Source organism: Equus przewalskii, chromosome 1 (genome assembly GCF_037783145.1).
Source record: "Equus przewalskii isolate Varuska chromosome 1, EquPr2, whole genome shotgun sequence".
NCBI classification, from domain to species: Eukaryota; Metazoa; Chordata; class Mammalia; order Perissodactyla; family Equidae; genus Equus; species Equus przewalskii.
Window position 1 is genome coordinate 82208074 of NC_091831.1, and position 21475 is coordinate 82229548.

The window sequence follows — 21475 nt, forward strand, 5'->3', positions numbered from 1 at the left end:
GAAGTAACAGTAAACAGTAACTAGTTAAACATTACGAGGATGTCTGCCAGTATTTTAGAGTAACTACTACAAAACTAATCACAGAGAATATAAGATCCAAACTAGTAGATGGAAAAACTAAATTAAAAAGGAAAAACTCTAATAATTCAAAAAAAGTCCAGCTAATCCAAAGAACTTGAAATCAGCAATTCCAAAAATTCTCATGCACCCCTATGTTCATTGCAGCATTATTCACAATAGCCAAGATGTGGAAGCAACCTAAGTGCCCGTCAACTGATGATTGGATAAAGAAGATATGGTATATATATACAATGGAATACTACTCGGCCATAAAAAAGGATAAAATCATCCTATTCACAACAACATGGATGGACCTTGAGGGTATTATGTTAAGTGAAATAAGCCAGACAGATAAAGACGAACTCTATATGACTCCACTCCTATGTGGAAGTTAAACAGGTAGACAAAGGGAACAGATTACTGGTTACCAGGGGAAAGGAGGGGTGGGGGGTGAGTACGAAGGGTGAAGGGGTGCACCTACAACACAACTGACAAACAATAATGTACAACTGAAATTTCACAAGGTTGTAAACTATTATAATCTCAACAAAAAGTTTAAGAAAAAAAAAGGGCCAGACAAAAAGGTCAAAAGAAACAGTGGGACAAATAGGAAATATAAAATAGGAATGTAGAAGTCATTCCAAATATATTAATAATGATAAAAAATGTAAATGAAGCTCAAGCTCCAGGAAAGTAACAAAAAATACCACATCGGTTAAAATACAAAAGAAAGCCAAACAAAAAATAGCTCTTTACAGTTTACAAGAGAAATACCTGAAATATAAGGACACAGAAAGCATAAAACAAAAGAATTTCAGGCACATATTAACCCAAAGAAAGCTGGTGCAGACCTATTACCATTAGACAAAATTGTACTCATGGCAAAATGTGCTACTCAAGATAAAGAATGTCACCATATAGTCAAATGTCACCATATAGTCACCCTATAGATAAAAATTTCTTTCCACAAGAGGACATAAAAATTGAAAATACGTGTGATTCTAAGAACCTCAGATATACGTAAGCCAAAAATTAACAGAAATTGACAAATCTGCCATCATAACGAAAGTTATTTAACACGTTAGTAACCGATACGTCAAGCAGATTAAAAAATCTTAAAATCTGAACAAGACGATTGACTAATTTGCTCTAAAAAACATAAATAAAACATTGAGCCTAACCGTTGGAAAATATGTCTTCTTCTCAAGCACACATGGAGCATTTATGAAAATTGATCACATTGGGAGCCGCAAAGCCAAGCTTGACCCATTTCAAAGGATTAGCATCATCTAGTTAACCTTCTCTGGTGATGATAAAACTAGAAGTCAATAACAAAAGGATGACCAAAAACACTCTGTAACATTAGAAATTTGTAATTCAAACAAGAGTCAAGAGTCAAACTCTAAGTCATAGGGAAATTCGGAAATATTTAATGCTAAATAATATTGGAAGTACAGCATAATAAAACTGTGTGATGCAGCTAAAGTAGTAGTTACAGGGAAATTTGTATTTAAAAAGAAGACTAAAAGTTAGTATTCTAATCAATTAAATTAAGAAAAGAATGCCAGAATAAACACAAAGGAAGTAGAAGGAAATAAGAGAAAAAAAAATAAAATTGATGTATGAGAGACAGGAAAAGCTGAAAGTTGGTTCATAGGATACACTAATAAATAAACTTCTGCCAAGGATGCTGGGGTGCTGTGGCACAAGGGGGAGAGAAGAGACAAATGATGATATTAAGAATAGAAAGTCATACCACAAAGCTACATCAATCAAAGCAGTGGAATAGAATAGAGAGCCCAGATATAAACCCTCACATATATATAGTCAAATAATTTTTGACAAGCGTGGCAAGACCATTCAATGAGGAAAGGATAGCCTCTTCAACAAATCGTGCTGGGGAAAATGGATATCCACATGCAGAAAAATGAAGTTGAACCCTTACCTAACACCATATACAAAAATTAACTCAAATGGATCAAAAACCTAAATGTAAGACCAAAAACTGTAAAACCTTTAGAAGAAAATGTAGGACAAAAGCTTCATGACATTGGGTTTGGCAATGACTTCTTGGATAAGACACCCAAAGGCACAGACAACAAAAGAAAAAATACACAAGTTGGACTTCATGAAAATTTAAAACTTTTGTGTATCAAAAGACATGATCAGCAGAGTAAAAAGGCAACTCATAGAACAGGAGAAAATATTTGCAAATCATCTATCTGATAAGGGATTAATATCCAGAATGTACAGATAACTCCTAAAATTCAACAACAACAGAACAATCTGATTAAAAATGGGGCAAAGGACTTGAAAAGACATTTCTCCAAAGAAGATACGCAAATGGCCAAGAAGCACATGAAAAGATGCTCAACATCACTAATCTTTAGGAAAATGCAAATCAAAACCACAACGAGATGTCACCTCACACCCATTAGGATGACTACAATCAAAAAAACCAGAAAATAGCAAGTGTTGGCGTGGATGTGGAGACATTGGAATTCTCGTCCACTGTTAGTGGGGATGTAAAACGGTATAGCCATTCTGGAAAACAGCATGGAGTCTCCTCAAAAAATTAAAAATACAATTACCATACAATCCAGCAATTGCATGTCTGGGTATATACACAGAAGAATTGAAAGCAGGGTCTCAAAGAGACATTTACACTTCCACGTCCTAGCAGCATTATTCACAATAGCTAAAACATGGAAGCAACCCAGTGTCCATCAACAGAGGAATGGATAAGCAAAATTTAGTCTATACCTACAATGGAATATTAGTCAGCCTTCAAAAGGAAAGAAATTCTGACACTTGCTACAACATGGATGAACCTTGAGAACATTATGCTATTTGAAGCAAGCCAGTCACAAAAAGATAAATACTGCATGATTCTACTTATATGAGGAACCTAGAGGAGTCAAATAATAGAGACAGAAAGCAGAATGGCAGTCACCAGGGGCTAGGGGGAGGGAAAAATGGGGAGTTATTGTTTAATGAGCACAGAGTTTCAGTTTTACAAGACAAAAAGAGTTCTGGATGTGGATGGTGGCAATGATGGCACATTATGAATGTATTTAGCACCACTGAGCTGTACACTTAAAAATGATTAAGATAGTAAATTTTATGTCTGTGTATTTTACCATAATAAAAAAATTAGAGAAAAAAGTTGTGAAGAACTGTAAAAAAAGAGAATAAAAATTTAAAAGGTTATTGTGAACAGCTTTACGCCAATCAACTGAAACTTAGATGAAACAAGAAAATAAACCTGAAAAGTAACCTACTAAGAATGATTCAAGAATAAAACAAAATTTATTCTTACAGGAATAAATCTTCTCACAAGAAAATATCAGGATCGTGAAGTTTTACTGGAAAGTTCTATCACATTGCTAAGGAATAGAAATAGTAACCCTTACATAAACTTTCCTAGAGAATAGAAGAAGGGTGAACACTGCCCAACTTGTGTTACGAGGCTGGCAAAAAGTTGGTAGCAAAAATAGTCAAGAAAGAAGTACAAAAGGCCAAACTTTCTCTTGAACAAAAATCCTTTTAGAAAATGAGCAAATCAAAGTCAGCAATAAATACTTCGGGAGCAAGTCGGTGTATTTGCGAGTGCAAGATGAGAAAACCAGTTAACTTAGCAGATTAACCAACGAAACAAGAACAATCCTACAATTATCTCAGTAATTGGAGACTTGACATCCGTCCCACGCCCAACATTGATGCCTGGTCAGTGGGGGCTCTCTGGAGAAAAATGCACGTCTTTCAGAAGGTGCCCTGCGGTGTTAGGGGTAAGATGACATGGAGAGCTGGTAGGCAGGACAGTCTATTGCGATATTAATTTGTGTTTTGTCATTGTTGCTTTAGAAGAATAAAAATAGACAAGAAGCTACTGCCGCTTTGTTCTTTCATCGTTTCCCCTCCCACCCCAAAGGATGGAGGGGTGCTCTTTGCGCTCCCTTGCTTTAGTGGACTTCCGTGTTACAGGAATGAAAGTAAAAAGCTGTTTACAGAAGTCTGAGCTCGTTGAGGAGATTGGCCTGCAGAAGTAAGAGGAGCTATAGCCTTAGTTCGGGGAGTGGAAGCAGGAAGAAAAGAACAGGAAGCGTCACCAGGATCAGAAAGACACTGTGGCTTGTGTACTGTAGAGAGCCTCATCAACCACTCCCAGCGTGCAGGGTTGGGGGGAGGATGAGACCTAGGAAGGCAAAGGCTGCCCTCATACCAGGAGGCTGGGCACAGGCACCAAGGCTCCCAGGAGCAGCAAAGATACTGAAAGAGAAAGCGAGCCTATGGGCAGAGTCCTGCCCTCGGTTTCCAAGATGGGGTCAGCCTCCCCAGCTCTGCTATGACCCAACGGCATTCCTCAATCCCATATTGGCTCAGACTGGTTTTCCACCAGCTCCCAGGGTAGGGGAGCTTGGAGTCAGAGGTGACTTGATTTAAAGAAAAGACGTGACATTTTTGCAAATGCAGTTTCTAGTCCGGGTTCCCTACCCACTACACAGGCACAGGACATGTGGGGGACACGGGAGGCAAGGGACACAGACTACCCGATGGCGGAAGCAGGCAGCTGAGCTCTACCTTTCCTCCAGGTCCGGCCACTGCTTGAAGCTGCCTTGGGGGTCACCATCGGCTTCTCCCTTCTGGGCATCCACAACTGGGTCGTGCCTGGCCCTGGGGGACTCCTTCAGGTCCTTGCGCAGGTGGAGGGTGCCGCTGGCCATGCTGTCCAGAAAGCTGAGGATCTGGAGGCAGCTCTGAATCCTGGGTGGGAGTGGGCTGCTACAGGAGAAGGCCGCGCTCAGCAACTCAGCAAACGGCCTGGCCTTTGTGTCCGCCCAGGGCCGCACAGGGCCTTCCTCCTGCTCCAGGGCCCCGAAACAGCCCAGCAGGCAGAGGTCCTCGGCCAGCTTCTCGAAGAGCCCGTTCCTCCTGAAGAAGTCACAGTTGACAGGGTCCAGGTGCAGCGCCGCAGACAAGGCGCAGAGGGTGTGCAGGACCAGGTCCAGGGTCTGGCTGGGGGACACCGCCCCCCACGTCTGCAGCGGGGGCTCCTGGAGAGACCCCTCAAGGTCGGAGAGCAGAGACAGCAGCCCATTGAAGCCACTGGACACTCTGAAGGCAGCACGGCCTTTGGGGGTCTCCAGGATCCGGAGGAGAGACTGAAACACCAATGAGATAAAAATGAGCAAAGTCCGGGAGCAGATCTTGAACGCTGAGCGCCCCCCCATCCCTGCCAAAGTGTTACATGCTCTTTCCTGCTCCTCCAGAGGGACAGCGAGCTACCTGAAGCACGATTCTGAACCAGTGGGAGGTCACTCTTATTCCTCTTCAGTTTAGTTTTAGGTTGCCCCTCGGTGCTGTGTTTCAAACGTCTGCTCTTAAAGCCTATGTCAATTTACATGGTTGCTTTACTGTCCTGGGTCTTGACTTAAAGGCATGTCCCTCCAGAAAGCTTTCTCTGACCCCTAGCTCTTACTCACCCCGGGCAAGTGTTCACACTGCCCCCTTGGATTCCCCAAATAAAACTCCTCACACTATATTGAAGTCACCAGGAAATCGTCTCAGCGCCCCGACTAGACAGAAGCCCCACACAGTCAGGCTTGCTCACTGCTGTAGAACACAGCGCACGCTTAATAAACATTTGCTAAACGGGTGCAATGAACCCTCTCTCACATTGCAAAGGAGCCTCACGGTGAAATCTATATAAAGCAGCTTGATATTATTTACCTCCCTGTCTGTGCAAGTTCACGTGCCTTGATTAAATGAGGAAAGATGGTAAAAGGAATCTACTTAGAATCTGGTGTGAAAATATGAGGGAATCAAGGTAGTGAAAAGAAACGATGAATGGCAGGAAATGCGTAAATATAGCATCTAGAATAGACCACGCATGGAGGTTGGGCGACTCGTAACATACATACTAGAAGCTCCCTTTTCCAGATCGCTCAGATTTTACTGGACAGACAAACTTCTATTTCCTTCTAAAATCAAACATTTATTGAGCACTTACAATGTGCCGTTCATTGAGTACAGTGTGTGGTATACACTAGGTATTTAATATATGTTTTAGAAGGAATGCGTTTAAATAGTTCTCATTCTATGCTGAAGCTTCGCACCTAAAAGTGAAGAATGTATGGATGATTTCAGATAAATGTTAAAAGCCTTTTGGTATTTACTTATTTATTAATCACAAAAATTGCATGAGACTCCATCTAGGACCCAGGCACCTGCGTGTTTCTGAGACGGCAGTCAGTCCTTTGGGTTCATTAGTAGGCTGTGGAGTGAGGTCTGAATTGATTCATCTTTTCGGATATTTAATGCCCTAGTGACACAGGAAAGGGGAATGCCTGGACAGGCACAATTTAGAGGTAATTCCAGGATCCTTGAAGTAAAGTTCAAAGAGAAAAAATAGAAAGAAGCTCCCAATTTTGGGGGGAGGCGTCATGCTGCATCTTAAGTGCACGGTTTCGAATGACAGTCTCCAGCACGATGCGTGACAGTTAATGGACAAAGAGGAAACGGCTAGTTCAGGACAAAGAAGGAGAGAAGGCACTAAGTTAAAAAACCGCCATGGAGAAAGGGAAATAGAAACTTTGTAAAGCTACAGGTAACTATTAAATACAAAGTCATGCACTTTTTGGAGGGAAAGGTAATTTTCCAGCTCTATCCTTAAAATGCTGGTAATCCTAGCCTAACACTAGTGCTTACGTGATACAATATAATGTGTGCCCCAACACCTTAATTTTGTTCTCTGATGTTATATTCTGGTACAAGAAACCTGAGCAGTTTGGTGGGCAGTCAGTCCCGTGTTTGGGGTAAAAGAACACAAAATGAGCGGGGCTGAGTGAATGCACACAAGCGGGACTCTCTCAGTGGTGGAGAGAAATGATGACCAAGCAGCTGCTCAAAGGGCCCCCTCGGCCCCATCTATGACATTCTGAGAAATTAAAAAGCAAAACAAAGATTGTAGTAACCAGGAGAATCTATGAAAGGCCAAAGTCCATGATGATGTTTAACGTGGACAAATAAAAATATAGAGTGAGGCAGAAAAATTCATGCGTACCCATGTGGTCAACAGATCCTTTCCCGGTTACAGAAAAAGAAGATGCGTGACTTACGGTGCTGAGATCAATGGCCACCCACTGCAGCTCAGGGGGCCAACTGTGGGGAAATTGAATTGTCATCTTGTTCTTTGAAAGAAGCCCAGCATCAGAGCCACCCACTGAGAAGAGAGCAAGTCAGAGTCAGGAAACAGACTTCAGGGAAATGGGCTTCCCAGACTGCCAGAAAGATGGAGGCAAAAATGGCACGTTAAGGAGTAGGCAAGGACAAGTGCTTTGTCCTCCTGGGTGAGAATATGGCCAACTCCTGAATTTGGCTCAAAAGCCAGGAAAGCTCCACATTGGGAGACAGGTCCTTAAAGAGAAGCATGTAGACAGTTACAGCAAGTTCTCTGAATGGCGATGCTCAGGGAATGAGAACGGTCATGGCATAGCGACCCTGAGCCTTCTAGACTGGGCAAGGCCTTTCCCTGGGTAGACGGCTTCACCGCACCGGCCTGCCTCTACCCCGACCCCTGGGACTCTGGGGCCACGAGGGGCTACCGGCAGATACACCAGGTCTGCGCCCGCCTTGTATGAGCAACTCACACCCGACAGAATATTCTCTCTTTGACCAAGTTGGAAACACACTCCAATCTTGAAGTGAGTGTGATGGTCGCGGACTCGTCCTGCCCACTGAACAGCCACATGAAAGGCTGAACTCTCGTGTGTGGGACAGCACACGCTGCCTTGCCTCAACCTGTTTGGGGCCTGGTCATGTGACTTGTGCCGTGAAAAATAAGTCAATCACCCAGCCATGGGGAAATCTTAAGCTCTGCGATGTTAAACCGTTTAAATTTATGTGAGTGCTTTTCCTGGCTCCTAAAACCACTAGGAGCTTGTTCACAGCAAATGACACCAAGGAAGCTCTTCTGTTTATCACATGACACACGACAAAACAAACACCAAAAAGGGAGAACGATTAAAAAACAAAACTGATCAGATTATAGGCAATCGTCTGAGTGCTGGACGACCACTAAAACCCCCTCTTCTCTCAAGAAACCACCTTCCAATTGTCCAATTTGATATGAGATGTTGCTAGAAAGGCTTCCATCATTGAGCGAGTGTTGAGAGCAGATATTTTAAAAAGAGAAGCAACCCAATAATGGTCCTCCTTAAGAGCTGTGCCTCTCAGAGGGTCTGTCTCCTGTAATTCCTTGATGGCCCTTTCCTCCTCCTGTGGGGAGGGGGAAGGAGGGAGGAATGGCTGTCCTTAATTGTTACTTTGTTTGATTGATTAAATTCAGAGTCATTATCTAAAATGGGGGTAATCTCATTAGAACTCCGATTGCTCTATTATTTCTTGGGATGGGGTTAATTTCATATTTGCAGAGTCATAAAGTAAAGAGTCCAAAATCCAATTACAAAGCCTTAATTTCATAGCAACTAAAGAGAAACATTTCTATCATAAAGGAAAATAAATACTGCGCTACTTCGGGAAACGATCCGTCAGGAAGCGGGGGCCTGGGAGGAGGGTCTCCATTACTGTCACTCAACTTTGCCTGATAATGCATCACCGGGGCTGGCGAGTCTGCGGACGGGAGTAAATTTAATCAGCTGAAGTCAAAGTAATCAGGCTAGGGGTGACACATTTCAAGAAAGGTCAGCGTTAAACACATTTTCTCCTCCTTAACTCAGTTACCATGTCATCGTCTCTGACTTAGTATTTCTCCAGCTTGAATCTATAAAATGGATGTCTGCTGCAAAGCGCTAACTACGTTAGCGCTAACAGGATTTATTTCACATTCTATTATTTGTTATTCCTCATAATTTTCCATGTGTCATGCTGGAAGACCGGTGGGGTAATACGATTAAGCTCAGAGTTGAACAGCTAAATGTATATTAGCAGATCAATCTGAATTTGTGCATAACCCAATCACGGTCCCACCGGCCGTGGAGAGGAAATTCATTTGCTTACATTATTCTTTAACTTGGTTATCGTTGGCCAGAATTAGGTGGTGAAGTCACATGTGCTTCTGTATTGGTATGGAAGCGCCACTAGATTTTGGAAACGACTGCCCTAAATTGGGTGTTTCTGGAGGAATTTTCCCCTCTGGGCTGCTGGATGATTTGGCCTCAGGGCTGCCATGACGGAAATGTAATTTAGAGATGGCAAATCTGTATGGAGGAGAATGGGGGCCCAGCCTTTGAGGTCCCCCCATGGCAGCTCTTCCCTCACCATCCTACATCTAACCCATTTTGCAGACTCAGTGCTTTGGGGTGAGTCCACTCTCGGCTTCTAAAAAGAGAGATCCAGCCAGAAAAAGCTAATCTTACATCTTTGCTTCTAAAGTTCCAAGGGGTTCCCAAGATGTTTTAGAACAAACGCAGATCCCGCATCAGATTCCAGTAAATGTGCACTAGTTGCTGATGTGACTCAGAGGTGGGCAAGTGTGGAACAGCCTCTCAGGCCCATCCCTCCCCATCGCCCACTGGAGCAGCAACATGCTAACAGCCCTGGTCCTGGGAGAGCAGTGGCAGGTCCGGGCGCCCTCCTGATGACCCGCTGGTGACCTGGCACTGGGGAGGAGACAGCACACTGAGCACAGGGTAGACTTTGTTAAATAAACTTACACAGTGTTAATCCCTGACGTGCTCTCTTGATAGTGTGATTCTGAAATTATATTGAATCTGTAAAACACCATAATGGCTTTACATTGCTAATTCTAGAAACTCAGTCCTATTGCCCAAGGGCTGACACTCCAATAAGGTGCCTCTGGGCCATAGAGTAAATGAGAAGAAACTTCCATGAGCAAAGCAGAGCACTCTTTTCCATATCGGACCCAGAAACACGTGCTCTCCCAGCAAAGTGAAACCGAAACTTTCCTTTCTGTGGATCCGTTCGACTTTCAATGTGAAAATATCAGAAACAGATGGGGATTCTGATTATTCGCCCAATAGAAAACCAAAGTCCTGACTCCTTGATCACGCCTTCCCCGATCCCACCAAAACAAAGCTTATGCAAACCAAGCTGAACACAGACATATGAGAAAAAATGAAACAAACAGCGTGGCGAAGCGGAAAGATCTCTAGATTTTAAGTCACTAGTCTTAGATTCAAACTTAACTTCACCATTTCGCAACAGACACTCTCCGGACATGTCTCTGCTGGAACATTAAGACTGGACCCCATGAAGCTAAGGTCCTCCCCAGCTATAAATCGTCACTAATTCTTGATCTCTCCCCCTTACTCTCTCCTTTACATGCCCCCCTCAATTCGTTTACCTCACACAATCACGGGACTCTAGTGTCTCAAAGACATCGAACTGTCCTTTTTTGTTTCATATAAATTAGCTTCACTAATTTTTTTGGCTCTGTAATTAAATCACAGTTCTGTTTCTTGTCATCTGTGAAACACATGATAATTATGGTCATAATGTCACTTTGGCGTGGGCTTCCCATGACACCTCACCACATGTGGTGACAGGAACACAGCTCCATCAGGGTCTGACATTGGCTCCACAGAGAAACCAAGTAGGTAAGATAAACTAAACACCATTCTCTGAATGTTAAAATGGTTTTGTACAGAGATGGCCATGGGTAAATAAGGTTGATGGTTTCATTTTGGAAGTCAGAGCAACTTTGTATTTCTTTAAATTCACCAATGATGTTAACATAGCACGAGCGTGATTTATAGGGGCCTGTGTTGCACACATACGTGTGAAGTCCCTGAGTCAACTCCCTGGGGGATGTTTGTATGGACGTCTGCTCATCTCTTAAACGGCATATAACTAAGAAAGGAGGTTTTTTAAAAGGCAGAAGCCCACAGAGACAAAAGGAATAGAAATACAGGAACAGCAACAAAATTGTGAAAGCTGTAAGGCAGAGGGCAGGGAGGCGATGATATTTAGTATCATCTTTAACCGTTTGAAGATAACTTGATGATTATTAACAATATCACAAGTGCATACACTCCTCTTTCTTGCCCGAAGGTGACACCCCAGATTTCCTTCTCCCTTTGTACTGGCTGCTCCTGTGCCTTTGATTGCCTTTTGCTTCGTTTTCCCAGCTCAGATATTCTCTCCTCCACGAGCCTTCCTCAAAATCTAAGGCAGCATTGGGCTCTCCTATTTCTCTGTCCCCGTGGCAGCCTGAGCTCAGCGTCCACCTGGGCATCACCCCGTCACTTACTTATTATTAGCCCTGTCTAGAGCTCCCAGATGGCAAGGACTGTATCTCATTCGACTGTGTGTCCCAGGCACTCTGGTAGTTGCAAGATGCTCACTAAGCGTGAGTCAAGTAAACGAGGCAGCTTCCTGGCCACCACTGATTCGGGCTCCACTTCCACAGTTCACAGTGTTCCTGGGAAGCAGCTGCCCAACAGGGCCTCCACTTCCTGGTACCCCTTGCATCCAAATGAATCCTGCCCAAAGTTCTGCCCAAAGAAAGTAGGACAGAAGTTCTAGGCTCAAACAAGCATGCCTTGTGCAATTCTCCACGCTCTCCCTTCCTTTGTCTGCTGGTTGGATTTGATGCTCAGGTGACAGCTGTCCTTTGAATGACATCCCTCCCTGACCAGTGATTGGACTGTACCTAAGAAACTTCTAATGTGTCAGGCTACTGAGGTTGTAGGAATTATTCGTTGTAGCAGCTAGTGCCACCCAACCTGTATAATACGGTGAGCAACTGAGTGAGCGACTTCATGGGCAAATGTCGACCACCCACTCGCTACAGGTCCATGGGGAAGCCCATCACAGAGGAGACTTGACATCACCTTCAGGAGATCCAGTTTCAGCTGCAGCTCCCCTTGAGTGGACGAGCACAGAGCGCCCACGATGATGCTCATGTACTCCTCGGCGTTGATGACTGAGAGTTGCTCCAGGATGCTGAGTGAGGCTCCTCGGTACCACTCATCGTCCAGGAAGATCTTGATGAAGGGCACCATGCCGTGGTCTTTCAGGACAACTAGGGACCAGACAGACAGCATGGGGATAGAACAATGGTGGCTTTGGCACCTTAGTTTCAATTTCAGGGGAAGCTTTTCCTCACAATTTCCGGGGGGTTTTTGCTACATTTGTATGTGTCTTGTTTGCCCATTGGAAACTTTTTTTTCAAAATCCATACTCATGTTAAAACGAGAAGAGGAAAAGAGAAGTGTGGAGCTGAGAATTAAGAAGAAAAACTGCTTTCTTCTCCAGTGAGAATTCTGCTTTTGAAAAAAAATGTCCTTCTTTTTAGAAACCTAAGTAATACAAACTTTAGCCAGATAAACCTCCGCCCTGGATTTCCAAAGAATTCGCTAATCCAGGGCCAATAGCAATTCTCTCTCCTCTCTGCCAAAATTCTTACTGGAAGCAAACCAGAATCTAGGTCAAGAACACGTCCAATTCCTAGGCAGTTTCTTGGAGGGGGGGCGGGGAGGATCAAAGAAATTTGGCTGGTGATGTGTTTTTGTTTAAAAGTAATCCTCAGAATTTCTTCCCCAGGATATATATTTAGAACAATCACGTGCAGAATAAGAACCAGGAAGTGACTGGGTCACTCAAATGCTGTGATATGGATGTGAGCCGGTCAACCCCAGAGGCAGGATTTCTCCCATCACGGGCCAGGTACCCCCGAGATGGAAATCACCTTGGAGGCCTGGTTAAAAGCAGATTCTGAGCTCTCCATGGAGCTGATGCTAATTAAATCTCTGGAAGTGATCCTGGAAATATGCACCCCCGTACTAACCAGCACCTCCAGGGAACTCTTACAGACTAACATCCGGGACCCTCTGCCATAATGAAATAATCATGCACCTTTGGTATAGTTAATCCATGAAGGCCTCAGACATAGATGCCCCAAATCATCAAACCCATTGATGTCACTATGCTGATACATCTGCTTCATGGTATAATACACGTGCACATATATTTTATGCACATCTTTTTTTAAAATGTGGAGGTCACATGATCTCAGGAACTTAAAAAATTTTTCGAATGGATGGAGGTACTAAATCCATCGTGGGCTGGAAGCACTTTGAATTACGTCTCTTAAAAGTGGCGAAATTTTTTGTCTATATTTTACAAATTAGATCTTTTTAAAAAGCATCTATAGTTGGTACAGCAGGATACGAACAGATTTTTACCTGGGGGGGGGCTGGCTCTGTGGTCTCACAAATTAGGATATCTCTTCAATTCTCAATCTTATTTAGCAGCCTTAAAAGTAGAACATGTCAACTGAGGCGTCGACCAATTTACCGTTGGTCCCTGAACATCAACCAGCAGATGGACCTTAGCTGCCGTGTTAGCGTTGGTTATTCCCTGGATACAACCTTTGAACACTGACATAAATCACCAGGCAATAGTTAGTGCTGCCCCAAGCGGTGACAAGGTGAATTTGGTACCATCCTTACCCGCATTCCGAACGGAGCCTTTCAGAAGCGCAACCACGGTTCTCAGCATCACGCAGGTCAGTTCTCTTTCTGGATCCTGGCCTCCAGGATTGGACTCTTTGTTTCCTGCCATATTTAAAAAGCAATGAATAAGATTTTAAGTACACTTGGTATCACCCCAAATCTCTGATTCACTTACTTTTCTATCCTCTTAAGGAAATGTGAAGATAATGCTTCCGTTATAAAGGAGTGTGGATCCCAATTCATAAAACGTAGCCCTACAACCCGTTACAGAAGAGGTTCTCCAACTTGAGTGCATCAAAATCCCCTGGAAGACTTCTCATAAAAATCCAGAAGCTAGGCCCAGAGTCTCTGGCTTAGGTCTTGGGTGGGGTCCTATCACGGCATTTGTAACAAGTTCCCAGGTGATGCTGATGAGGCTGGTCTGAGGACCACTCTCTGAGAACTGCTGCTCTACATGTAAAGCCGCTGCACCGCATGATGCCCAAAGCCCTCCTCCTTGACGTCCCTTTGGACGCTTTTATGGTCTTCCATTCATGCCAGGGAGGGAGAACTGCCTGCTCGTGCCTGAGGCATGGAGGTGCTTGAGAAATTCTAGAGTAGATGGATGTCCCCGTTAGATCCACAAGGACAAACGAGGTTGTGTGTTCACCAATGAGTCCCCAGTGCCGGGAAAGTGTCTGACACAAACGGGAAGCTCAAGACATATTTGGAGAATGAATGAATGAGTGAGTGAGTGAGTAAAAGTGGAGTTTATTAACCAGGAGACAGTTAGCAATAGAAAGCACAAAGTAAGACTGGATACATCAGGTCACAAAAAAGTTCAGATTCTCCTAGGAATGATCATAGGTCTGAGATTGGGTTTAGAAAGAAATTCAACGTTAGGCTGCTGAAGAGCTATACACTGCGAAGACAAGACAGGAACATTAAACGAAACACTGTTCAAAGGGAGATAGGAAGAAGCACATAACAAAATCCTTCCCAAAGCCTGGTCCAGAGGCCCCGACATGCAAGGATGGGAGCTCCTCCTCCTCAGTCCTGAGCCTATTTGCAAACACTCCCAGGGAGGCGTGGGTCCTTCCTGGACTCCTAAAGGCGCATGGGCTCCTCCTTGAGCATCTATCTCCATCTTTCATGCGGTAGCACAGAGCCCACAGGGATAAGATGAACTAACATTTCTTGAGTACCTGTTATGCACCAGGCATAGCAAGGGGTCGTTTTCAGATATTTCCTCATTTCATCCACATAACATCCCTATGATGTAAATATTATTACACCCACTTAACAGAGGAGGAAACAGGCTAAAAGAGGTTAAGGAACTTGCTCAGGACCACTCAGCTTGTAAGTAACAGAGCCAGGATTCCAGCCCAGGGCTGTCTGGCCCCAGTGCCCAAGCTCCCGCCCTTGGCTTCCTCCCCGCAGAGAGGCCCAGGAGGCGGACAGACTGATGACTTTAGCTTGAGTCTGAAGCAGAATTCCAAAAGCGGCCAACTGCTTAGGAGCCCCTGGCCTCTCCCAGCTAGTGCAGGAGAAGAAGAAGAGGTGAAAAGGTGGAAAGAGGCAAGTGGTGGGATTCACATATCTCGGTGTCCTTCCTCCAGGCTGAAATCCCAGAAGGGCAGGTATGGACAGACTGAGGGAAAGCCGGGAAGGACTGGAATAGAAATCTTCATGCCCTGCTTCCTGTTTGAAAGTTGGTAGAAGGGGGGTTGCTGACAACCACGTAGAGTGGCTCCAGCAGGGTACATGCATGGGGTGCGTCAGGCAGTGAGAGAGCCCAGGCCTGCACTCCTGAGTCACTGTGCACTCCCCTCTGGACGGAAGGGACCCTGAAGTCCCATGGCAGACCCTGAAGCCATGGGCGGTGCAGAGGCTGCTGAGGCTGGAAACCCAGAGTGTCGGGGCCGAGGTAGGGGTGAGGGGACAATGTCAAGGAGCCGGCGAAGCAGGGCACACAAAAGTGTGGTCACGACTCAGAGGGGCAAGCTGGGCCTGCAATGACCCCCAGCACCAAATGGGCCAGGCAGCCATATCCCAGCTGACCCCAGACGGGTCCCCCAGCCCTGCCCCCAGGGCCCCAGGCCTCTCTGAGCTCCCTTCCCTTCTGCGTTACTGAGGACCTGGCCTTGCTGTCTCCCCATCTACATGCTCTGACAATATCTAGTGCAGGAGGCATCTGAAAGTTGAGGATTCCTCGGGCCTGAGTTAGCCCCAGGCCCTGTTCAAAGTTACACCCATCCCTCTCTCCTCTTCACAGGGAAGATCAGGCCAGTTACAGAAAAGAGGGAGGCTGCCTGCTCTGTGAAGCCACGTGCCTCCGGGGCACCCTCTCTGACCTTCATGGCATGGGGTGACATGGGCACCCTCACTTTCTCTGTTATGTTTGATGGGTGGCGGGCCGGTATGCAGACCAGGCCCCTTTAACAGTGACCCCAAGCCCAGTCCCTTCCCCACTCCCAACACTCCCAGGTGGCACCTGACTTCCTCAGGATCTTGGCCCGCTTCCGCAGCTGGGCCAGCAGCAGGCCCAGGAGCCCCGAGTCCCGGAAGATGTCAGTGAATAGCAGGTCCCTGCCGGTGATTCTGAGGACACTCTGCAGGGCCACGAGGGTACAGGGTGACTCAGGGCTGTCCTTGATCAGGCACTGCACCTTCCGTAGGATCTCATGGGGCACGTAATGCAGCTCGAACACCAGGGCCTCCAGCAGCTGGAAGAAGTGCCTCTGTACCGGGGCCGGCTTCAGTGGTATGATCTCCACAAACTGCGAAATGGGCTGCAGGGTCCACTCCAGCAGGAAGAAGTTGCGAGCGTTCCAGGTCCACATGGTCCTGATAGCCGACAGGACTTTCACGCAGAGGATGCCGTCGCCAGCTTTGTGGAAAACATTCTGTAGGACTTGGAAGGCCTGAAGATTCTTAACGGTCACCCCTGAAGATGTAAAAAGGAACAATCCTGCAAGTCATTTCTCCCGCCAATGCCTAGAAATACATACTGGCATTGTCATTAGGAACTTTCCAGCTCCTGTGCGTAAATGTTTATCAGAAGTCCAGAAAAGCCAGCTGCCCAGGGTGTGGGTAAGGCTAGAGCTGCATTATCCACAATGTGGTGGCCAATTGAGAGCTCGAATTGTGTCTACTCTGACCTGAGATGTTCCACGAGTGTAAAAATACACACCAGATCCCCAAGACGTAGCACAAGGAAAAGAATGCCAAAAAATGTCATTGTAGGACCACATGTTGGGATGGTGCTGTTTTGGATATATTGGGTTAAATAAAATATATTATTAAAAATAATTTAACCTGTTTCTTCTTAATTTTTTAAATACAGTTACTAGGACATTTAAAATGATGCAGTGTGACCCGCGTTATATTTCCACTTGGTAGCGCTGGGGTGGAGGATCGGTTTCAGTCAGTTTAAATCAAATGATGTTAGAGATTACCAGGCAAAGCCAGTTTCATTTCTAGACAAGCTGTTAAATAAAGACACCTGCCGAAGCTGCCCACTCCTTGCTCTCTAGCTGGAAGGTCAAGCCTTACTCACTTCGTCAGAGAACTCCCTGCCTCCAGCCCTCTCTGCCCGGAACACCAGAGACGGCTGTGCAGCAACTCTGTCATCCACGCGTTCCCCTGTGTCTGCTCAAGTCACATCCAGTGGCTCCTCCTGCACGGGCCCCCGAGCTCTGCAGCCTCCGCCCTTTGGTCTGTGCAGGTCTCCTTGCCCATTTCCCCAGATGCACCCAGATGCTTCCGGTCACCATCTCTTTCCCCAGGCTGTACTTTCTAGCTTTACACTTCTCCCCTTTCCTTCCTACCTGGACAACCCACACTTCGTCTTGAAGCTCCCTTGACTGTGGCCCTCTGTGCAGGGTCTCCTGACAAAGCTGATCCTCTCTCCTGGTGTCGCTGCTGCACCTCTTTATCAGCCAATTATTGAGCAGATTATGGCTCAGTGTATGTGTGACGGTCTCTGCAGAGACTTTTCAGGGAGCAGATATCTGGCCTTTTCAAGCTGATGCCCAGCATGGGACAGAATGAGTGAGGCACAGAAAGCATCAGCACGTGTTGATTGAGTGGATCAATCAATCAATCAATATCTCAGAGAACTAAGGAGGCACTGACTCTGAGCCTGGGTGGCTGCTTCAGGGCCATCACACCCATTATATAAGCAAATGTTATGGAGGAAGTCACACCAGATGTGGGGGTGGAGGGCAGAGGCTCCCTCTTTATCAAGTAAATATTCTCTCCAAGTCCCACCCAAGACATGTGGAAAAGTCTGTAAGGAGAGATTTTAGATCCGTAGATTATCTCCCCAAAGACATGACAGAATCAGACCCTACTGTGTCACTGACAGGTGCCAAGTTTGTTTCTACACCAAGAATCAGGGACAGACCTGCACAGCGCTGACCGCTGCGGGGCACCTAGAGACACAGATGACCCACCAGAAGACTCTTGATGGAACTTGAAGCCTTCCAGCTGAGGGTAGGTGATGCTGTCAAACACCTTCAGCTCTGACCTCCCACAGGTCGTCAGCCACACCACCAGCCCGATGAGCTCCTCCAGGTGGGGGTCCACTTCGCTCTGGCTCAGCCCATCGTACCTGCGGGGACAGATGAGGCCAGCTCCCTGCACTTCTTGGATGGAGCAGCCTCGTTGGCTCATGGTGCCCCTCACAGGGACGCAGAGGCACACAGATCACAGTGCTGGGGAAGACCGGGGAGGTCTCCACCAATCCAGCCCCAAATGGGAAGAGGAGTATCCTGGATAAAAGTCCCTCTATGCGAATGTCAGCCTTAGATCTAAGGATGTGCAATCAGAATACAGAGAAACCTGTGAGGAGCTGCAGCATCCGCTCACGGGAAGGCCGTTTTCCACAGCTGGACCCCCAAAAACACATGCTGAGGTGGGTCCTTCCTGACACTCTCTGGAACAGTCTCATTTCCTCCTCCTGCCTTCCACAGGAAATCTGGGCAAAACCAACCAGTCATTTAACCAAAGGAACATTCAGGAACTGCTATGACACAGACCCCTAGGGTAGCAGTAGCCAGCTGATTCTGGTCCAGACTAATATCAAAGGTGGCATCCCCATAGGGACATTTATTCTTACTGTCCCTTTGGAGGAAGGCCCTCAGGGTGTTGTCATTTAATCACACTGTTTTGGAGACTCCAGACTGAGGGACTTCAGCCGCCTCATCCAAGTCACCCCCTCTAGACTGGAAGCCTGACTCTCAGTGATGGCCGTGAAGCACAGTGGGAAGCTGCACCCCATACAGGAGAAGAGCATCTCGTATTCACAGAGCAAAGCCCGAGGAAAAAGATGGGCTTGCCCTGCAGCAGCCTCCCTAAGATCAGCCGGAGAGTTCCTACCATCAAGGAATTTCTTTGATTTCCTTCTCTTGGCTGATCCCATCCCTAGGCCCAACCCGAAAATGACATGGCGTTGGAGTGGAGAAAATTAGTCCAAAGCCAGCTGCACGGTGTCTTTGTTTGGGTTTCCCATGGGTCAAGGATTTGAGAGAGAGAGTAGACTATTTGGGAGTTGATCCCAAAAATACCAGTAGGGGAGAGGCCCGTGAGAGGCAAGGGAAGGCAGCCAGCATGGGCACATTACCTAGTGAGTGCCTCGTTGGGCAACTGGAGCTTAACCCTCCTGGGGACTCTGGGAGGCAGGGCAGAGCTATCCTGCCCAAGAGGCAACTTTGCTGGGTATTTATCCAACAGCTCCTGACAGTCATTGGTCGAGGGCTGCTCCAGAGGGTTGTTGATTCTCCAGCAATTCCAGCTCCCAAGCACAGGCAGAGCTGGTTACAGGAGACCCAGGAAGCCATCCAACACTGAGGTGGGGGTTCCGACAGGTGCCTGTCAGGCCAGCAGGCACGCACGTGGTACCTACCACCTGATGGACTTGGTGAAACTAGTATTACCCATTGGTTCTCAAAGGAGGTGGCTCCCAGCCCCCGCTGCATGTTGAATTACTTTTGCAATAAAACTCTCTCTCAAAGGCCGTGCTCTATCAGAAGACATTCTGAGAAGCCTCAGCACCTGTCTTTCTGCAAAGCATCCCACGTGACTGTGAGGACCTAGGCTTTGGCACTCTCTCCCCGACCAAGCACAGCCACTTACCGAAGCAACACTTTGAGCAGCAGAGGGTAGCCCTCCCCATTCTCAAACTCCAGGAACAGAGCTGAGGAGAGCGGGTAGGAGTCCTTCACGAAGCCCAAGACGAGGCTCACAGCCTCGCTCACCTCGGGAGCGGGGAGAGTGTCCGTGAGCCTGGAGAGGTTCTGGAGGGAGATCTTGATGCAATCCATGGCTGCAGGAGGAAGACACGCCCCTGCTGAGTTCTGAGGCCAGAGCTTTTCTGCCACAGTGGTTCCCACCCCACCCGCCTTAAACTGTGTGTTAAGATGCGAATGAGAATTAGTCCAGAACACTTTTCTGCTGGTTCCTGGACCAAGAAGAAGGCTCCTCCATGGGAAGTGCCATCCCAGTTGCCAAGATCTGCAGGCCCTGATAGAGAGCAGGCAAGACAGGAAGAGGAAGGAAGCCTGATTCTAATTCCCAGCATGCAGGAGGGCCCAGGTCCATTAGCGAATGCAAGACCCAAGACCCGAGACCTTCTTAAGGAAGCAGTGCTGGAGCTGAGCAGAAACTAGCCTGATAAAAAAGTGCAGAGGAGGGTATATGAGCATGTGAGAAGGGAGGGGCAAAACTGTGGTGTGTTTCAGCTACTGAAGAATCGGGGTTTGGAGCATGGAAGTGTGGGCCGCCAGGAAGGGGGAGAAAGGAAGGGCCAGCTCGCGTGGGGCCTGGTGTTGGAACTTGCTGGTGACCCCAGAGCTGTGAGAAGCCAGAGAAGCTTTGAGACAGACGAGAGAGGTTACTGGATTTGCATTTTGATGGATCTCTGTTTTGGGGCTCTTCCGTTGGGAGAAGCCTCTTTTGAGTGCCAGGAAGACCACATCAGTGGATCAGGACAAGTGCGCACCAGAACTTGAGATGACGCATGCTCAGTCCTCAGCTGCGAGGCCTCGGACGTGCCCCACAGCCTGCGTGCCAGGCAGGGCACCCCAAGAGTTGTGGCTTGGCAGGTAACCACCAGGCCAGCCCTTACTTCCCAACCTTCTCCTCAGCCCATACATACACAGAAACGACCCATTCCTCTATGGCGTCCTGGGCACAGTGCTCCAGGGGGCGGGCTCCCCACTGAGGTGGAATTTTTCTTTTGCAGCTGTTGTCTTGGGCAGCTGAGAATAATGACCACTGTGAGGGACCCCTGCCACTAAGGCATGCAGCCCTTTCTCAGGGGTCTCTGACTCTAGCCTGTCAGGGGTGCCTGGGCTGCTGAGCACCACAGACCCAGCTCAGCTCTGGGCCATTACTGCCCACCGGGCCCTGGCCTCCCTGGGAGCTTTGAATCCCCAAATGGGAGCTGTTTCATCCCAAGGCTCAGTTACAGTAAGACGGTGGGCTTCTGGAACTTTCCCAGTTCTCACCAACTGATGTCCTGTGTTACAGGAGACCCGAGAAATAAGACAGACAACAGGGCAGGTCTTTGTAGACAAGCAGGTCACACTGGCAGGCTCAGACCCCTTCCTCACCCCCAAAGACCCCATACCTTGGGAGTTAACCCAAGGGATGGATGGCTGTGCACCCGAGAGGCCCTCCTGCTCGGGGAGCTGAGAAAATGTCATGTAGGGGGTGAGGAGGTCAGCGGAAGTGAACCTTCATCAGAATGTTCCCCTTGGAGGTAGCCTTAGAGAGCTGCCCCCCTGCCCTGTGATGGGCAAGCAGCTGAGAGGAGGCCAAGGGATGACCCGAGATCCTGTGAGCCACAGAGATGGCCATGCTTCCCAGCATGGTCTGGGTCCTCGGGAGGCAGACAGTGCTAAGGGAGGCCCCTGGTACTGCTAAGGGAAATGACTCCCTGGGTGTCCTGCCTTTGATCACACCCAAGTAATGATGCTGTGATGCTGACACCTATG

At 47.1% G+C, this 21475-nt stretch overlaps 1 protein-coding gene across 7 annotated transcripts in view; it reads right to left on the bottom strand.

Moving 5' to 3' along the window:
* Window positions 1-21475, bottom strand: part of WDFY4 (WDFY family member 4) — a 301239-nt gene that overhangs the window by 234085 nt on the left and 45679 nt on the right. For all 7 annotated transcript variants that reach the window (XM_070615433.1, XM_070615417.1, XM_070615438.1 and 4 more), the window contains 6 exons: window positions 19614-19803; window positions 17933-18090; window positions 15970-16422; window positions 13494-13598; window positions 11874-12064; window positions 4642-5222 (listed from right to left, as the gene is read on the bottom strand). In XM_070615433.1, the coding sequence (XP_070471534.1) occupies window positions 4642-5222; window positions 11874-12064; window positions 13494-13598; window positions 15970-16422; window positions 17933-18090; window positions 19614-19803 (1678 nt within the window). The remainder of the gene's footprint in view (window positions 1-4641; window positions 5223-11873; window positions 12065-13493; window positions 13599-15969; window positions 16423-17932; window positions 18091-19613; window positions 19804-21475) is intronic.